The sequence below is a fragment of the Beta vulgaris genome, chromosome 4 (assembly GCF_026745355.1).
Source record: "Beta vulgaris subsp. vulgaris cultivar EL10 chromosome 4, EL10.2, whole genome shotgun sequence".
NCBI classification, from domain to species: Eukaryota; Viridiplantae; Streptophyta; class Magnoliopsida; order Caryophyllales; family Amaranthaceae; genus Beta; species Beta vulgaris.
The window spans coordinates 15287511-15308567 of NC_079205.1; the positions used below are offsets into that span (position 1 = coordinate 15287511).

At 34.1% G+C, this 21057-nt stretch overlaps 1 protein-coding gene across 1 annotated transcript; it reads right to left on the reverse strand.

Moving 5' to 3' along the window:
• Positions 1 to 13846: 13846 nt before the first annotated feature.
• LOC104891403 (hypothetical protein) lies at positions 13847 to 20578 on the reverse strand. The gene is made up of 7 exons (XM_010677090.4): positions 20066 to 20578; positions 19305 to 19490; positions 18893 to 19074; positions 17740 to 17885; positions 17363 to 17636; positions 16979 to 17281; positions 13847 to 14383 (listed from the first exon to the last, which is right to left on the reverse strand). Exons 1-7 carry the CDS (start codon positions 20442 to 20444, stop codon positions 14135 to 14137), a joined length of 1719 nt encoding a protein of 572 aa, XP_010675392.2. The 5' UTR covers positions 20445 to 20578; the 3' UTR covers positions 13847 to 14134.
• Positions 20579 to 21057: the final 479 nt, after the last annotated feature.

Sequence of the window (21057 nt, forward strand, 5' to 3'; positions counted from 1 at the left end):
CGCTAGTCAACAGAAATGTATAGAATCGTCTAGAATCGCAAATCGAATCGTCTACCATATTTTGAATCGTAAAATCATAAGATTTTAAGATTTGAATCGCGATTTTAATAACTTTGGGCCTAAAAATGTCATCGCACGCATCGCGTGCATAAAAAGCTAGTTATATATAATTGATTCCTACAAAATCAATAATTTTATATTATTAGTTTATAATTCTTACAAAATTATGACACCCAAATGTGTGAGAATTACTTATGTGACATTTATTTGACATCACTTTCATTTTTCAAAGCCATTTTCACTAAATTCTTCCAATTTCATTTCCACAACCCAGTTTTCATAATTTCATATCACTTTATCGATATGCATGTAGTTTATTGGTGGTAAAAAATATATGAATTCTCTCATATTATTTAGGCACTTAAAAAAATATAAAAAACCAATTGATTCCACATGCAAACATGAAATTGTCCGAGAAGTTACTTCCACTATTCTACGAGCTTCTAATTTCATTTTTTTCACCGAAAGATAGAGCTTACGACTATACATATTCAAAAGTCTAATAAATTAACCCCTTTTGTGTTTTTTTGCACTCCATTTCAAAGTTCTCCTTCATCAACTATTTTTTTTTCTTTAATTTTCCTTCGAACCATTATTGTTGAGTTGCTATCCACATCGATTTTGCTTGATAAAATCTCCATGCATGTGCTTCATTCATAATTGTTGTTGCACACAAATCATTTCTAGATTTCAATACGAAATTGTTTGAAGTATCTACAAATCAGCCAGGCTATGGATGATGAAGCTTGAAAATTTTGTGCAATAAATGAATTACCTTATGTAGTTACTATTTTTGTAATCAAAGTTGTGTTTTTTTTAATGTAATACTGTAATAGTGTTTGGCTTTGGTTTAACTTCGTAAAATAGAGGCTCAATGATTTGTTTTGAGGTTTGTTTGGAAGATGGGAGAAAAAGGAGATAATATAAGGAGAGAGATTGAAAATATGTGATAAACGAATCACACCTTTACCACTAAACTATACCCGCTACAGTTGGATTATTGTATCGAAATTGAACTTTTGTCGAACACTCCAATTGGACGTAATCAAGATAGCATTAGAAAAGTATCGTGAAATTTAGAGCATGTGAGAGAATAAATCTCTCTCTCTTCAAAACCAAATGCACTTAATCTCTCTCACTCCATTGAAATATGCCTCATTTCATTAACTATTCTTAAGGTAAAAAAAATATCAATTCTCCTTATATATCATGGCCTATGTGTCAGCACACTACCCTTGAAATTGAAGTTGACAATCATAATAGAGTTTTTTTTTCAAAATATCATGTCCAAGACCTGAAACAAAGAAAGTTGACAATCGGGGAGTCCACTCCCACTATCAGATTAAGAGGAAACAAACTACATTAATTAATAAGATAGAGGATTTCAATAATAATAGAGTTTTCTTCAAAATGAGAGTTTGGTTTATATAAGTTGTATATCTATCTATATTTATATAATATCTATCTATCTATATAATACTATAAAGTAATAAGGTTTTGCATATGTGTCAAGCATCTACAAAATTTTAAAGAAATCTTTCCTCTTAGCTGCCAAATTTAATGTGATGAGGTGTAAATAAAATTAATCAATTCCACCAATTCCTATTGTTTCATATTAGGAAATCAAGACTTTTAATCAATCATGGCAATCAAGCTGAATCTGAATCAACGCCAAAAATTAGGAGTCATGCACAATCATAATAAAATCAATTCTTAAAATGAAAAATCATATCTCCCAAAAATCCGTCATATCTGATACAGTTACCCCATGATATAAGGTAATCAAATCAATATAAATACTTTATATAACAATTTTAACTCTAAAAAATATTCATTGAGCTAATTGGTGTAAACTGCATAAAAATAAAATTCATTGTAACTGTCAAAATGTTTAATACAGGGGAGGCAATGCAATGGGTGATAAAAGAGAAAAGCATGATAGGAAGAAGGGGGAGTCTACAATGATGAACAAGGAAAATCAACTAAGTGGCTATAACAAAGGTACATTCCTTGAACGGTTGAACTACGAATAATTTTCAATTCTCTAACCTATAATTTCTTTTTATTGCTGTGAAATACTAAGAACACTTTGGGTATATATTTTTTTTTTCCTTTGAGTGATAATTAAGACCTAATTAAGTATAACTCAATCAAAATCTAAGATTTTTTTTATAAAAACATAATTGTAAGACGAAATTTCTATAAGGTTGTTATGAAGTAAAAGGTAACCCAAATTTCTGCAACGATACTTTTACTAATTATATCTAGAATAAATTTCAGCAACAGGACATATATTAGAAATACTCAATGCTAAACACCCTGTTGAATTGAACAATTGAACACAAAAAATGAATAATTTCATAAAAAGAAAATCATCGAATGCAATTGCTAATTACCTTGACAATTTGGCAATTTCATTTGAGAGTTAAGACACGTAGCAGTATATTTGAGTGTAGAACAATAACCACTAAGACACTCATGAGTAATGGGCAATTTCATGAAATCTAGGCAACTTCGTTTGATTAGTACAATAAGAAACGATTCCCAATGTCTTGATTGACAATTTTGGTTTACAATTATCTAATTTATGCAATTTCGTTTGAGAGATGTAGAAGAAAAAATGCGTTTATATTCATACATTAAATGTTAATACCACAAAATATAAGTGATTCTATTACAGGCACCTCAAATACCCCAGGTGACTCAGTAAGCTTCTGCCACATTAGTGCGAAGTATAACTCCAAAAAACGTGTTATTCGAAGTACTAGAGTACTAACATCAGTTGCACGGAACATTGATATTGGTATTCTCTAATTGCTAGATAAAATTCAATAACAATATTTTAATATAAAAAAAATTTAATATAAGCAAAATTTTAGTCTAATTAATTACGTCCTCATATGTGTTATTATAGGCCGAGTTAGTTTGTACACAGTCTGCGACTAATTGCAATGGCATGAATGCACAAGATCCACAACATGATTATGATGAAGAGAGTGTCGAAGAATATGATGTTAATACTTTAACGGGTATGTTTTTCGACTAAATATCTACTTCTCATAAGCAAGATTTTAGGGTGTGTATATGATAGTTGTTAATATCTAAAGGTTGAAATTCTACCATTTAAATTTTTTGTATATACTCATTAGTAATGTAATATGAGATATAAAAAGGGACGAGTAAACAATAAATAGTTCTTTCAAATTTTGAAGGGTATTGGGATAGTGGTGATCCCACCTCAAAATGTGAGTTTTGAGCACAGATGTGGTTCGTTGAACGATCAAATAAACAAAACAAGCAAGCCCAAATTCTCATTATGTTGTATGCAAGGGAAGGTCCAACTTCCACTCCTACAAAGGCCGCCACCATTCTTGACAAATTTATTGGAGAAGAAACATAAGAGATGCTATCACTTCTTTGAGAATATTCGTGCATACAGCATGATGTTTTCTTTCACGTCAATGGGAGGTAAACTACAAACATTAATCAACCAGGGACGCGGGCCTTATGATTACAAAATAGGTGGACAAAATCATCATTTGATTGGGAGTTTATTACCCAGCGAAGGACAACTTCCAAAATGTTCTCAACTATACATTTATGACACCGAGGATGAGATTGTCAATAGAAAAAAAGGCTGCTTGGTAATAAGCATATTTATTTTTCTGTTTTATTTGCATTCCGGTGAATTACGAATCCATTATGCATCTAAACTAAATTTTGTCAAACTATATAATATTTGTAGTGCTACAAACTCGAATAATTTCGAAGACCCAGTTATATTGGAGATTCAAAATATGGTGCATGAACATAATGCTCTTGCAAAAAAATTTAGGATGGCAAGGGACCGCTTTTGTTCAAGTACATGTAGGAATGTCCGTTTGAAACTTATTGGATGAAGGGATTCCGATGGAAGGACTTACAACCTCCCAACAACTTCTGAAGTTCCTGCATTTATTGTTGGAGATGTTGATACTGGTGATAAAAGGGATATAGTTGTGGAAACACGAATTGAAATGGAAATTTAAAACAAATATCCGAGCTTCATCCATCTTACCATCCAATGCAATACCCTTTGTTATTTCCGTATGGTGAAGATGGTTATAGGGTAGATGTTATGCATAGGGATAAGTCTCCTTTGGATACTGCGTCTAAGAAAAGGGATAAGCTTACCATAAAAGAGTTCTTTGCTTATCGGATTCAATATTATCGCATTGAATTTTCAACAATTTTACTTTCTAGAAGGCTTTATCAACAATTTTTAGTTGATGGTTGCACAATGATGGAGGCAGAAAGGTTGTCTTTCATTAAATAATCAACAAGCATTGAGAGTTGATAATGCCAAGAATTTGAAGAATGTGATTGACATGGAGACACTGATGGCGTATTTACTGGTAATCATGTAGTTTTACCAGCCTCATTCTTCGAAGGTCAAAGCTACATGAGAGAAAATTACCAAGATGCAATGGCAATTTGTAGGTGGTATGGTTATCTAGATTTATTTAAAACATTTACATGCAATCCTAAATGGCCCGAGATCACAAGATTTGTGAAAAGGAAGGGTCTAAAGCCTGAAGATAGACCATATATTGTTTGCCGCATTTTTAAGATCAAACTTGACAAACTGGTGAATGATTTGAAAGAGAGAAAGATTTTTGGAAGAGTAAGAGTTGGTAAGCATATATCATTTCATTAATATTTTATGATGTTTCAAATTTAACGTATCATTTCTATTTATAAAGTTATATGTGTTTACTTTTTTAATATATGAGTTCAACCTATTGTTAAAATTTACATAATGTGTATAGTTGTGTATACCGTCGAATTTCAAAAGCGCGGTCTTCCTCATGCACATATATTCCTGTTCCTTCATCGTGATGATAAATCTCCTAATGCAGAGGACATCGACAAGATAATATGTGATGAGTTGCCAGATAAAGAAGAGAATCCATAATTATACGGAGTAGTGACTCAGTTGATGATACATGATCCATGTGGTAATGCTGACACAGATGCACCGTGTATGGTGGATAAAAAATGCTCCAAACATTTTCCAAAAAATTTTAATGAGAGGACAAAGATTGACGAAGAAGGGTACCCAGTTTATAGAAGAAGAGATACTGGAGCAAATGTTGATAAAAATGGTGTTCATCTAGATAACCGATTTGTGGTTCCATAAAACCCATATTTGCTTCTTAAGTATCGTGCACATATTAATGTAGAATGGTGCAACCAGTCAAGATCAATCAAGTATTTGTTCAAATATATCAACAAGGGGTATGACAAGGTTACTGTAGCAGCTTATCACAATCAACAAAATCCTGACGATCCTGAAAAAATTGATGAGATCAAGATGTATTATGATTGTCGGTATATTTCTCCTTGCGAGGCTGTTTGGAGGATTTTTGGTTTTAACATTCATTCTAGAACACCTCGTGTTGAAAGATCAAGTTTTTATCTACCCGATGAACAAATGATTATGTTTTCAGATGACTCACATGTTGAATGTCCTTGAAAGCCCAAATATTGAGAGGACAAAGTTCTTATCATGGATGGAATGTAATAAGACATATGATGAAGCTAGAGAATTAAGCTATGTGGAGTTCCGAACTAAATTCGTGTGGGAAAAAGATAAAAAAGAGTGGATGCCACGTAAAAGAGGTTTTTGCAATTGGTGGGATTTACCATGTTGTGCCCGACGATCGTGAAAAGTATTATTTGAGAACCTTGCTGAATTTTGTGAAAGGTGATACATGTCGTGAGGATATAAGGACAGTTGATGATGTTCTTTATGATTCTTTTAAAGAAGTTTGCTATGCAAGAGGGTTATTAGATGATGACAAGGAGTATGTTGATTCTATAACTGAAGCAAGTTTTAGAGAGTTAGACTGGTATCTTAGAAACTTATTCTGCATGCTACTATTATCTGGTAGTATAGTTTATCAAAACCAGAAGATGTTTGGCATAAGACTTGGCATCTACTATCACATGACATCCTCCACAGACAACGAACCATTAAGCAAAATCAAGGTATTTTCATCTACAACACACTTTATCTATATTTAGTCTGAAATGTATACCACTAACGTCTATCATGACTCATCAAGACCTTTGAATAAAATATTTGAGGAAATTTATATGAACTTGGATTATGTGTTGTAGATCTTAATCTAACTGATGAGCAACTACAAATGTATGCTTTGGTTGATATTGAAGCAAGACTACAGAGTAATGGGAGCACCCTTCATAAATTAGTGTTATGCCTTTCCCTGATGAGTTGATCACATTTGAGGGTCAAAACAAGCTCATATTCGACGAACTGTCTTATGACAACGAAGCTTTGAGAAAAGAGCACGAAGAACTTTCATCATGCTTAATTTGTGAGCAAAGGAGTGTATATAATGAAATAATGATGTGTGACTAAGGATCTGTTCTTTTCGGCATAAAACAGCTGAACTGAATTGAACTGAACTGAAATGAATAGTGATATGTGAGCTGAACTAAATTGAACTGAATTGAATTGAACCGAACTGAATTGAATTGAACCGAACTAAACTGAACTGAAAATAAGTTGGGGAGAACAGACCCTAAGTTTTATAAGAAATTTTTAAAAGAGTGTTATTTTCGAATGATTTTTATTAGTTATGATTTTGCATGATCGCAATTATAACTACTTGTTATTTATTAGTAAGAACGCTAGCTATTATTTATTTATCCAGGCAACGACTTGTTATTTATTAGCTAGAACGATAATCATTACATTATTTACCCATGTACTTTTTGTATAAGTCATGTGGACAAGGTAGTAACCTCCTCGTAATAGACTTATTAAGGAATACTGAACTTGGGGGTGTGCACACTTTAGGAAAGGTACTTAGGCAAGGAAAAAGAATTTCAATTAAAGTTATATACTTTATATTATACAAGTATTATCAAGTATCCAAGAAAGACTTTTCGAAATTATATATTTCAAATGTTTAATTAAATAAAGTGTTTAACATTCCACATATACATGTACTCAGTATTTTTACTGACACGCTTTTTGTTTCGTTTTATGGCTTTTCCCTGTGATGACCCTATTTTTTGCGAGCAGAATTTACAGGTTGATATGATGCATACTTCAAACTAATGGGGGAGCTAGTGAGAAATAATAATTAGTCTAGGAGTTGTTATTTATTTCCATTGGTATTGTTGAATAATAAGGTTTATATCAATAAAGAAATTATTTCAATTATTCCACTACATTAGTTTAAAGTTCAGTTAGTAGTTAGTATTAAAGCCTTTAACATTATCACGTGGCGGTAATACTCTCAAATTTCTCAGGATTTTTATATAAAATATCTTTTCCAAAATAGAGAAATTTGGAGGTGTTACAATAATACATTACCATTTCCACCATTTATAATCTCCTACCAAACAGGTTGTATAGTAATCAGATCAAGTTGAATTAAGGGCTTTTTGATGAAAAACTCTATCTTTTTTTAATTTTGAAGGCACTAACCTATTTAGTTGAATTGAATTAACCTCAAAAGGTTTTGTTTGAATTCGTAATTTCCCTTGTCATATAAAATGAAAAAAAACAGCTATATTGATTACTTTATTGCAATAGAATAAGAAATGAGAATTTGTTAATCTATCACCTGCGTTGTGTACCCACCTCTTCTAATGATGGGTGCAACCCAGGCTCATATTTGACATGGTATCAAAAAATCAAGCCCACAGTAGGGACCGTTAATTTACTCTGACCAATTTAAAAAGAATATATGAGTGCCCTACATTAATAAAAGATGTGAACTCTCCTAATGATGGACGTGAACCAAGTCCATATTTAACATGATATCAAAGTCAAGTCCACATCTACAACCGTTGATTTACTCTAGGCCAATTAAAAAAGAATATGTGAATCTCCTATATTGATAAAAGAATGAGACTCTCTCTCCTTATGATGGGTAAGACTCAAGCTCATATTTAATAACTTTTGTATTCACCTCTAGTTTTCTGATTATATTGTCGGCCATGCCAGTTTATCATTGATTTTGTCATATTCTCATTTCTCACTACAAACAAGCAAGGGCAGACCTTGTAAAGATGTTTTTGATTTGTTCACATTTAGTAATAGCAGATTTTAATTGGTGAATCCTAGGACCGTTAATAGTAGCAAACCGTGTTTTTAAATGACTCCATAGTTGATGTGCTTCTCGAAATTTGGTTAACGTACCTTTAACATCAACGTCGATAGTGTTGAGAAGCCAAGAGACAATCATAGCATTCACTGTCACCCAATCGGCGTCGGTGAAGGGGGCAACCGGACCACGCAGTGAACCGTCGACAAAGCAGAATTTCCGACGACCCTCAAGCGCGAGTTGGACATCACTCGCCCAGTCATCATAATTGTCGGAACGCAGGCGAGTCGGAGTTATGAAGTCTCCGGGACGGTCGCCGGTGCCGAGAAAAAAAAGGGATTAGTGATGTCAATTCGGGAAACGGAAGATTCTGACAGTTTTTCAGGTTGATCGCCAACCATGAGAAAAAAAAATTGAGAGAAAAAAGGGTTACGGCTCTGATACCATGTAAAGAAGTGTTTAAGGTTTAATTGTTTGCCTTTTCTATTGATATCAAACGTATATATATAGTACATCAAAGTAGGAAACCATATTAACAAAGCACCCTATACATAAGGAAACATATCCTACAGATCCTGTACAATCTCGCCTAACAGACCTACAAGGAATCCTGCATGGCGTGTGTCCCGTCAAGCAAAAATTTTGTTTTCTTTTTCTTTTCAGTCAAGCATATTAATAAAAGGATAAAAAAAATCACACATATTTTACACGAGGAGATTGTAAAATATCGCGCCAAAATTTTTTAAAATCACCTCCCGACCACTTTCAATTTACTATTTTATCCCTTCTCTTTTTTTCACCCCTCGCTAGCACCACCTGCAACCACCTACCTCCCACACCACTTGCCACCACTCCTCTCGTAAAGAAATTGATTTTAATTGGGACATGGGGAGATAATCCGATCTAGACGTTCCAGCCGTGGCCGAACGTCTAGGCCAAACGTTTGGGCCATGAGTGGAACGTCATGTTCTCCTCACGTCCCCCAAAAAATTTCGAAAGTTAGGTGGTGGAAGATGTGGCGGTGGGGATGGGGGGAAGGTGGTGGTGGGTTGGAGGTGGTGGCAATCGGGGTGGTGGTAGCAGGAGATGATGGTTTAGGAAAAGAAAAGAAAAAAAGAAAGGGTAAAGTTGAAAATATTTTACGAATCCGAAGCGATTTTAAGAAGCTATGCTGCAAGGTTTAGCATTTTAGGTTACACAACACTTTGCTATGCTCTAGTGGCTCTTACATCCATGTGCCCCATTGGTGTAGCAAGTTAACAAATTTTTATCTCCTTCTCTTCTTTTCTTAAATTGTTGCAATCTTTTTAATAATTTTATATCCAACTATTACCCCCTCAAAATTGTTACCATCTATTTTTCTTAATATACATTTCTCACGGTTGCCCGCTTCATTTTCCAATAACTTGAGCAATTTGATTTTGTATACTACTTGCATATTAATTTTGATACAATATTTTAATTAGTAATATATAGAACTTTTGTCATTATTTAAAATGTTGAGTTTGTTTCAAAGTATAATCCTAAATATATAATAACCTCTTATAATATAAAGGACATTATTGATGGTATGATTATTAACCTATGACATGAATACATGATGGATATTTTTGTATTTTTGTATTTTGATGCCCACGAAATTTCAGATCCTAGGTGTCTCTACCAACCACCTCTCTTACTTCATTTGTTCCACTAGTACTGTAAACATCACCCCTTGACACATTTTTAAAAAAATCATACAAAGAGAAGATAAATAAAGATAAACAAAAATTAGACTAAATCAAGGGAGACATAAAGAAAATATTATATATAAAAAGTGTTGAAATTGTAAAACTTTCATATACCAGGAACATTTCATAAATATAGAACAGAGGAAATACGTTATATTTAATAATTAAACAAGTTAGGGTGACACCCCAACCTACCTCAAGTAGGATCCGCCCCTTAATGCAAATTAATCGTATAGTTGTTGACGTTAACACTAGCGGTGCTAATCGAGCGAGTCAATCATGAACAAAGGATTTCTTGACTTGTGCTCGCTAAGTTTCGTATCGAATTGTTCACGAACAGCTTGTTAAAAGTTTCGATTTATCTTGAATTCTAGGCTCTTGATTATTATATATTTTTCTTTACATGTTTATTTATTTTTATACTAGATTAATTTATTGTTAATGACTGGTAATATATATTTTTATTTCAAAGAGAAATTAATTGAAAATAATTGAGTTGTGCCCAAGATTATCGAGTTTCGAGCTGAATCGAGCAAGCTTTGACTGAGTCGAGTTTCAGCTGCTCGTCAATTGCTCAACTTGATTAGTACCCCTAGTTAGCACTAACCACTACATAGAGATGTATCTTAAGGTCAAGATTATCATAAGATAGAAAATTGACACATTATTCTTTTAACCTAATAATCAAATTAAAAAACAAAAATAAGAATAGATTATCTAAAAATGCTAAAATATTTACAAATAATATCTTTGTTTTTCTTAATTGTTACAATTTGACATTTTTCACTATTCAAAAATTGCACTTTGATCATTGTTTGTGATTTATATGTGAATAACCAAAACACGTATGATCTTGTTAAATTCATAGTAGTATGTATTTTATTAATAAATATTTTTTATAATTTTTACAAATACAAAACTAGAGATATATATCTTCAAAGTTTTGCATTGATTTACATGAAAAATGTAAGCGTGACGACAATAAAAAAAACAGGAGTATATCTTATTTTGAAAGAAAAATGATAATGTACAAGTCTACAAAAAATTTTACTTGTACTCGAGAGAGGAAAGAACAAAGAAGAGAGAATGAGGGAGTTAAAGGATGGTAAGCCCTTTCATCTTCCACCCGCAGATTGTGAGTTCGATTCTCATTAGGGCGAGTTGGAGACTTTTGGGTAGGTAGTATTTAGGTATTGTGTAAAAGGACATTAATGTAATTTATTTCATCAATTTTATTTAAAAAAAAAAAAAGGACAAAGAAGAAATGGTTTGATGTTCATAAAGAGGTGGTGGATTTGCAAGTGCCTTGATTATGTCAAGAATTCCAAACATCTTGTGTAAACCACATGTTACAATAAAAATGGGACCATTGTGCCTCTTTATACCACAATTCAAAAGGTTGCATATAAATTGAGACCAATTGTAAAAGGGTGGTGGAAATTTTGGGACAAATAATGGAAAAAAACACCAAACTTGGAATTTTTTGTATCAATCTATCCTAAAATAATTACAATTTAGCAAAAATAAAGTGGAGTGAACAAAGCCACTATATAGTTGGAGAATCACTTGAAGGACAAAAAAAAGGCATACAAATCCTTCTACTATCACCCCCATTCACATACATAAGGGCCTCATTTAGTCATTATGTTTACCCATTTAGGGAAAAACCAAAGGGATGGAAAGAGAGATGATTTGTAACTTAGGATGAAATATCAGGAGGGTAAAATACTACTTAATAAATAAAAAAACTGCATGCATTAACACAGAGTACTAATAAGTACACAGGACAGAATAATATGACAAAGTACAGGAAGAGAAGGGACAAAAACTTGTGCTTAAAATGCCTTTGAAACCACCCCTAATAAAAACACCCTACCAGCTAATAACTCAGAAGGCTGCTATACTCATTAGACCAGGAAGAACTAGAAAAAAAGGTTAGTTTCAAATAATTGAGACGAGTTACAGGACAATGGATAATCTGGAAGTTCGAAAATATAACCTCTTACACGATTTCGAGGAATTTGAAAGAGAATTTCTGCCACCCTATGATCCAAGGTCGGAAACCGATCTGAATTTGGCTAATAAGAGGTCCTGGATAGCAGAACTGGAACAAAATTTTGTTTCTAATCAGCTTAGTATCAGAAAAACTCAGCTTTCAGGTTTTGACCCACCAGTGTCGAAGAAGCTTAAGATAAACCTTAAGTTGTCATGTCAGATTTATGAAAATTCAGATTTCTCACCACCACAGTTACAAGACATGGATTTTGAGTCGTCACCTAATCAAACTAATTTCCTGTATAACCCACTGATCCCAGATTTGGATTCTGAGTCACCTGATCAAACAAGTGACACGGTTGAGAAACAGATCACAGGATCCCCACACTCGAACCTTGTAATACCTCATCGTACCCAAAACATGAATCCCACCAATGAAGAGAATTTGTGCGACATGATAAACTTTGATGATATCCAATTTGATCTTTCAGTACTAGATATGATTGATTTTGATATACCGACTAGTCCGCACATGGAAATCGATAAGACAGCTTATGTTAACAAAGCTAACACTGAATATGGCGAAGAATTCGCCAAGAAAGTAGAGAAGAATTTGAGGATTCTTGAAGAAACAATGAAGAGAACACGCAAATGTTGCAATGTAGAGGAAGGGGAGAAAGGGGTTTGCTGCAAAGGCAAGTGCTGGAGGTATACCGAGAGTAAATTAAGGGCTTTGCAGAATCTTCCTAGAGGAAGAAAGAAAAAAGGATTTGAGCTGACCCCTGAACAGATTTCACTTAGAAAAGAACGACAAAAGATCAAGAACAGAATATCTGCAGCCACAGCTTACAGAAAAGACAAGGTAACTGTAAATATGTTGATGCATTTATGAAAAATAAGCATTTTTTGCTACTTCTAATTTACCCATTTTTTGTCAAATAGGCTCATATCGAACTTCTACGAGTGCAACTTCAGGAGCTTCAGGCAGAGAACAAGATAAGAAGAAACTTGATGAAGGTAGTCACATCTCCGGCAAAGACTTTCGACCTTTCACAAGCTTTCTGATTGATATAATTGTCTTCATAATTTAGTGTCTTCAGAGCATTCATAGTTAATGCCTTAAAGGTGTGTCCAGATGAAAGTCAATTTTCCTACCTAACAAAAAGCTATCCAAAAGAGTAATATGGTCAATGTTAGTTTTCCCGTTTCATGATTAATCATCCCCACCCACCCCCCCTCCCTTACCAAGTTAAAATTTTGACAGTCAAAAGTCGAGCACTTACTTCTGTTAGTTTTATATTATCTGTTTGAGCAGTTTCTGGAGAGTGCTTCTCAAATATCATTGGGAAAGCGATCGCTTGGCCGAACAACATCAGGTCCTTTATAATTCACATCCACAGAGCCTTACAAGAACCAAAGACACACTTAGTCTAGATAGTGTATTAGTGTTTTAGGGAGCAAGGATCCAAGATCATATTGTTTTTGCCTACGAGTTATGTAGTGCTGCTTACTTTGGGCCACTGTTTATTGTTACCATCAAACAGTAATATATTGTAACCTTTTCCTTGGTGCCTTATGCTAGTTCTCATGTTACAGCAATCGCATAATATATAACCAGAATCTGATTGCAGGATCTAGTTCTCTTTTTTTGGTCCTACTACGAGGAGTTTTCCACCGCCTTCGGCGAATGGACTAATCTCCTGCCGGAGTTTGCATTATACAAAAAAGTAGATCAAAAACATTGCTAGTTTCAATTCTAAAAAATACCAGAGAGTCATTAGTGATCAGCAGTCAGTCAGCACCAATTAAACATATAGATATAGAAGCACAGGAATCAGGATCAAATTCCAAATTCAAAAAGGGTAAAGCATGTTATCAGAGAAACTGTCAGACGTCATTTTCTCATATCTAACTGACAAAAACAAGATAAAGATAACCTTTCAGAAAATATTAATTGGAGATAGATTTAGAAAACACTATTGATCCAGATAAAGGTTATTTAAAAGATACAGACATATATGAAGCACATAAGTGATTGGATGCATAGAAGAAAACTGCTCCACTCTGTGCAATATACATGTATAGGCCAGCACAAGCACTCAACATGAGAGGAAGGGGCAGGGGTGAGAATAGAGAGAAAAGAAACACTTACAATCAGAAAATCATGTATGTGTGTCACAGAGAATGCAAAGTCCTATTGACTATTGTTTAGGATAAGCGATAGATTTATGACCAACCAAAGATGTAGTCAAGGACATAAACAAGCACCAGTGATAATGGGTAGAGAAGGAAAGCCACGATTGTTGTCCAAAGAGGAAATGTAGTGCGGAAGCTGCCGAGAGCACCCATTATGACGCAAACGAGGAAAATGACGAGTACTTCAGAGGAAAAATCCCAAGACAACCCTCTTACATACACTAAAGCCAAAAACACAGAAAGACAGAGTACGTTGTTCATGGTCACTGCTCCATATAGCTGTAGAGAAAACAACATAAATATTTCAGTTTCAGCTGTTCGCGTTGATAAATAAGTCTATGTTTCTAGTAGATACAATTTCTAGTTTAAGTCATTTATGTACCTATGGTAATAATAAATTAGTGCTTATGCAACAACTAGATAAATAACAGTCAATATAACAGAATTGTTCCCACTAAATTTGTCTCAAATTGTATATAGGAATAAAGCAACAGGCAAACACCCTGAACACTAAAAGTTAGCAATTGATAATGCACCTTCAGCTATTGCCAACTATAACTAAAGCCATAGAGTGTTACTCAGGTAAGCCAATTTGCTATAACAGATCAATAAACCAAAATGTTAGGACAACCAAAAAACCAGCTTTTTTAAGAGTATTGCCCAGGGAATAAAGGGAAGGAAATTTTCTTACTTCCTCTATCTGCTAAATTGGGCCAAATTGCCAAACGGGTATTTTAGAATCCACCCTTTGATCATTTGGGTATATAAAAAAAAAAAGGCTCACATAAGTCTTTTGAAAAATACTCGATTCCAAAAAACTCCAGCAACGTATGGGTATTTAACAAAAATCTAATGACCATATGAAACCTTATTCTGACCAACTCCATTTCCAAGCACTTGTACTATGCTATTGCTTCTTTTTTTAACCATTTGTTATTTTTCTTCTATTTTTGCTTATATCTTTTTCCTTTTTCACTCATTTTCCCCTTTATTTCTCTTTCTCTGAATAATTTTCACTTAAAAAAATTAAATCTTGACAGTCGTAGACTCTTAGTAATTTAAAAGAAAATAAAGAGTTAAAAGATACAATATTGATAGATTAGCTTTCACTTGGAGTAGGATTTTAATTATAATATAGTTTGGAAAATTTATTTTGGAATGATACTTGTAAGTATAAAGTACAAATAGAGGTGGTGTAAAAATAAAAATTATTTGGTGTCAATATAGTATATCATTGTTTATATCTATACTAATATATTAAAAGGCGTGCGTAAACCAGGAATGGTGCCACGTGGCGCTCTCCCTAGGGAGTTTTAGTTCATGTAATCCATGTACAATGAAAAAAATTAGAAATTGCATAGTATAGGTTTTGATCCCGTGACCTCAAGTTCATGTACTAAAGTTTTGACCACTAGACCAAGTTGTATTTAGTGATATCATATCAAAGTACAATATTAATAAATGAAAATTTTCTTACAACGGCTTTTTCACCATATATCCCTGACAAATTTTTTGTTTACTTACCCTTAATGACTAATGGCGTTAAAGTCATAAACCCCTAAACCCCCTTTTAATCCTAATTAACTAACTTAAATGAGTAAAATCCAATCCTAACCCTAACATAACAACCTAAACACCCCTCCCCCACCCTAACCCGAAGTAAACCCTAACTATCTTTCTCCCTTACCTACCCCTAGGCCACCAACGCAACCTCAACCCCACCAGGGCCCCCCCCCCCAACCCAACCCCACAAGCCTACCCTCCCTCCCCCACCCCCACCCCCACCCCCACCCCCAACCTCACCAACCCCACCCCCACCCCCGCAACCCAACAACCCCCCACCCCTCAACCCCACCAGCCCCCCAACCCAACCCCACCAGCCTACCCTCCCTCCCCCACCCCCGCAACCACACCAACCCAACCGCAACCCCACTAGCTGGCGAGGTTGCAGGGGTGGGGGGGTGGGGTTGTTGGGGGTGGTGGGGCTAGGGTTGGTGGGGGTGGGGTTATTTGGGGGTGGTAGCGTGGGGGATTGTTGGGTTAGTTAGGTTTTTAGGGTTGGTTATGGTTTTTAGGGTTACTTAGGGTAGTTAATGACTAACGAAAGTCTAACACCATTAGTCAAAAGGGTATATGGTGAATTTGGAAACTTGCGAGGGTATATGGTGGAAAAAAAATGTCAAGGGTATATGTTGAAAAAACCGTATAAACAATGATACACCATATAAAATTATTTTTAATAAAAATCCCAATATGCATCTTTGTTTATTAATAGATGTAATCACATATAATATTACTAAAAACCTAGTTGAGACAATCAAAGAACACCAAAATATAACTATGTTTTTTTAACATATAATTGGAAACTTTTATTAGATTCTATATAATTTTAAATAGTGTCAAGATTCCAAGTACTAAACATCAATAAGAAATGGAGAGAGTACTTGAAATGTTTTGACTTTTACACTATTTACAAACCTCCTTTGACTATATTTTTATGAATTCTGCCTAAGGAAAAATTTAGTCATGTGAGATCTTGTTAGAGTCACCTCGATATTTAGTTTCAATTGATCAACATTTGATACTTTTTACTTACAGGGAATTAGAGATTGATTAAAGTTACACATGGGCAAGCGTGCCAGAGTAATGTTTCATATTAATATATAATTATGTGAGATGTTGTTAGATTCGTTTCATTACATATTTTCAAAATATAAACATTTTTATAATTTTTGCTTACTAATATTCAAGAAGATTAATAATTGAAGTTATGCATTGACAAATATCATAATAGAAACGAGTCAACTATAAAGAAACCAATCAACTAAAAAGAACCGGAGGAAGTATTATACATCAACCAACAAAGAAACCAACCTCAGAAAATGTCAGTGATGCAGATTTTGTCTTCTTCCTGGTGGCGAAGATGATAGCTGACACAGCTTCACTGGAGTTTGTTGCTAGGGGTAGGGCAATAAACGAGATGAAGAAGGAAGGAATGCTGGTTGCATCGGAGAAATTGTTTACAGCATCTACTAGTGGATCTGCAAAGACAGCGGCAATTATAGTCCCAAGCACAAGGAATAATACTGCCTTAATGGTGGTTGCCTTGGGGTTTTCAATTACTTCACCAGCCTCATCACCAGAATCACCCAACAGACGATGCTCTACTTTTGCCTCCTGCACATGATAAATCAGAAAATTACAAACCTACAACCAAAAGAAACTCAGCCACTAGTAAACTTCATACAACTAACTCACCTCGTCATACGAATCTATATGTTTTAGAGTGTCAGCATTATGATGAGAAACCTTGTCACCTCTTACAAGGCTAAGCAACTTTGAGATTCCCTGCGAGAACTCAACACGATCAAGCCTCCCATCCAAGGTTTCTGTATCAAATTCCTTCATTAGTTTCTGTACAACATCATCTTCGGCCACGCTCATCCCATCAATATGCATTCCAACAACAAAAGCTGTAAGTTCCCCTTTTGAGAGGTAGCCATCATTGTCCTGATCAACTGCTTGGAAAATCCTGTCACATATCAGATAATAAATTAAAAAAGTCAATATGTGTTCACCTGCCTTTTTTCCAGGTCAGGTATCACCAATAAATAGAGGGTCGTAGTAAAACTAACTTATCTATAACAGCCGTGTTTAAACCGCCATCATCATTGCAAAGTTTCCCAAAACTTTTCTTTTTCAAATGTTTAAGAAATCCTGTCATCACACGCCTATGCTTCACATACTGAAGCTTCCTCACTTGGATCCAAGGTTGGAAAACCTGCCTCGATCATTTAATTATAATCAGGTCAGCTCAAAAGCAAATAAGATTCTTGTCTGAACTTTGATTTAGATATGAGATGCTCACAACTATAATTATTTCAGACTGTGTGGCTCATCATTTTTCAGCATGCAGATTAATTTTTTTTATAGAAATTATTTAATTATTCCTCACTCCTGTGAGAAACCCTGCATTAAAACTGCACTAATGTACTCGACAAAAAAAGATGCAAGTAGTTATAGGCATGTGAAAGGTAAAATACTATAATACACTGATCAACGGACCACAACAATTCAAAGGAAAATTGCATTAATGCAGAGGCGCTATTCAAGCAAGCAAAAAAATGGAAAATACAGCTATATAAAACCCATGAAGCCACGTAAAAAGGCAACAGAAAAAATTCTACGACACAAAGAGGTCCAGACCATTATCCAGATGGCAGATACCAACAAACTTTGTAGCACCTCCTGTAAGGGTTTGGTTATTTGTTCTTGATACCGCTAGATCAATTATCAAAGAGAAGAAGTAGAATTACAACTGAAATCTAGCTTTCTGGATAGTAGAAAACCAAGCCTTGCATATATATATATGAAAGATTTCTGTAGCTAAATATCATTCAAAAAATGAGAAAATTATCACAAACATTCTCTCTTATTATATGCACTTTATTTCTTCCTCCCATTTTTTTACTTTTACCAATTACTCTTTGCACGTGTGTAGCGTACAACTTAAAGCATTCATATTGTTGATTAGGTATAGGTAAAAATTATAAAGAGTTAATATTTTGGAAATATGAATTGAGACTAATCTAACAAGACCCCACATGACAATGTTTTTTACATGTATATATATATATATATATATATATATATATATAAAATACGAGATAGTCAAAGTGGAACTTGTGAATAATGTCTAAAGTCAAAATGGTAAAAGTAGAAAAAACCGGAGAAAGTACTATTTAGCAACATTTTTGCCATGACGTATCCATTTCTAAGCGCAATTACCTGGTAAACACAATAGCTAATCAGCATAAGAACAGAGATTATGAGGGCAATCAGCACTGCCATGTGTCTTCCTGAATTTGAACTGAAAGCTTGTGGCAATTGGACAACAAGAAATGGTAATACAGAGATAGCCATGATCCTTGCAGCATAACTTGTCCATATATCAGTAGAAACACCAGAATCTGATAAAATAGACCAGGAAAATAATGTTCATGTGTAAGTGACCCTGCAAGCGATAGCTACTCAAACAAATAAAAAAATCCACACAGGTTGTAGTAATGGCAATGCAGGCAAGGGTCCGTTCATCTGGACAAGTTAATGTCGTTGTAAACAGGCTTTTGGCTTTGGAACACACAAATATCTGATTAACAAAAGGCAACAAGCCAATAAATTACTGTCAATAGGTACCTACCGCGTAAATTAAATCCTTTCGTGTCTCTTTCATCGACTGCAAGTGAACCTTCGATATCACACTTGCCAACCAAAACACAAGTTCCCCATATTACTGTAATAAGCATGACTGTGGAACCAGCAAGCAACCCCATTCCAACCGAAACCTGCTGTTGAGCAACTGCAGGGCTTCCAGAAAGCCCAGATACTGCACAAGAAATTCAGTAAAAGTAAAAAAAATAAGGTTTTGTATGCTGAGATAAAGTTCAAAATTATTATTAATGTGATTGGTGTATATGACTACATGTTAAGTTGTAAACAAGACACGCTTCAAAATCAAGTCATAATTACATGATCCAAATTAATTATAATTAGACATTACAAAAACTAAACGCAAAAACTTGTTCCTGGATTACAAATCTAGGACAAAAAAAACTCAAAATTACACCATGATCTTGCTATCTTAAATTCATCAAATCACAAAGGCAAAAAAAAGTTAAGTTACCATCAGTTAGTCATAAATCAAAACAAATGCAATATCATCTAGCAAAATTTTTTTTTTTTTTGACGGGATCATCTAGCAAATTAAGCAAATATAATTTCACGAATCTTCTTCTAGCATCATATTCTCAATAGATCATCATATACAAAACCCCAAAATTAAAGAACAACAAAAATCTAACTAAAAAGAATTATCATAAAGAACCATATAAATAAATAAAAAAAGAAAAGCTATAAAGTAATCATCTTTTGATAAAATAAAGTAAAAGTAAAAAAAATTACCCATGATGAGCATTGCATCAGGAAGAGCACCAAGAATGGGAAGAAAAAGACCACCAATAATACCAGGACCTAAAATCTCCAACAAAAGTTCACTTCCATAGGACAAATAAGTAGCAGCAGTATACATCAAATACCCATAAACCAAAATCAAGAACATGTTTCCCAGTACAGTTGTAGTACATGGTAAAAACCCATAACTTTGCTCACAAATCTCAGATGAAGAAAACACTGATTTCATCGTTGGAAGACGAAGATAAGAGTGACCCACCACACCCACTTCGTTGTTTTCATCGGAGATTAAATCACGGGCGGCTGAGATGCCGGAGATAAGAAGGATTAGGAGAGAGAAAATGTAGATAAAGGTGGTTTTAGTGGCCATGATTTTTTTGTTGGGTTTTAGAAAATTATGTTTGTGAAAAAAATATGAAATAAGGGTTGTTTAGTTAAGATGTTTATGGGAAGAAATCAAATCTAAAAAGGGAATTTTGATTCTGACAGATGCCGGTATAGTTGAAGATGTGCATACCCAGTTAATTTAGTGAGAGTATGTAAATGTAAATTGTAATGCCGACAAAACAGGGTCCAATATGAATGTGTCTAAAGTCTAAGTGATTATTATGTGAAGAATTGAAGGAGTTGAGAACAAGTTAGTAGTAAGTGAAAGCGTCGTAATACAGATTTGAATTAATATTATATGGGTGTTGGGAAGTTCAAAGAGTACACACTGAAACTAAAAAAAATAAAGTTGAAAAGGTGGGTGTGATTGAGAAGATGAAAAGGAAAGGTTGATGATTCAGTGATTCAGTCGGTAAGTTTGGACCATTCCAGTTTGATGACTATTCAAGAATGAAAAAAGAACAAAACGAAAAACAACAGAGTAGAAATGAACATATTTTGATAATACAGTTGACACACAAATTGTACGACTAGCACGATTCAAACAAAAAAAGTTTTTCAACATTATAACCATTTATATTTTAATTTTATGTCAC

Coding starts and splice junctions, on each gene's coding strand:
- LOC104891403 (XM_010677090.4), bottom strand. CDS start 20,444: ATGGCCACTAAAACCACCTTTATCTACATTTTCTCTCTCCTAATCCTT. Junction 19,491..20,065: donor TGATGCAATGCTCATCATGG/GTAATTTTTTTT, acceptor TTTCTTGTGCAG/TATCTGGGCTTTCTGGAAGC. Junction 17,637..17,739: donor AACACGGCTGTTATAGATAA/GTTAGTTTTACT, acceptor GATATGTGACAG/GATTTTCCAAGCAGTTGATC.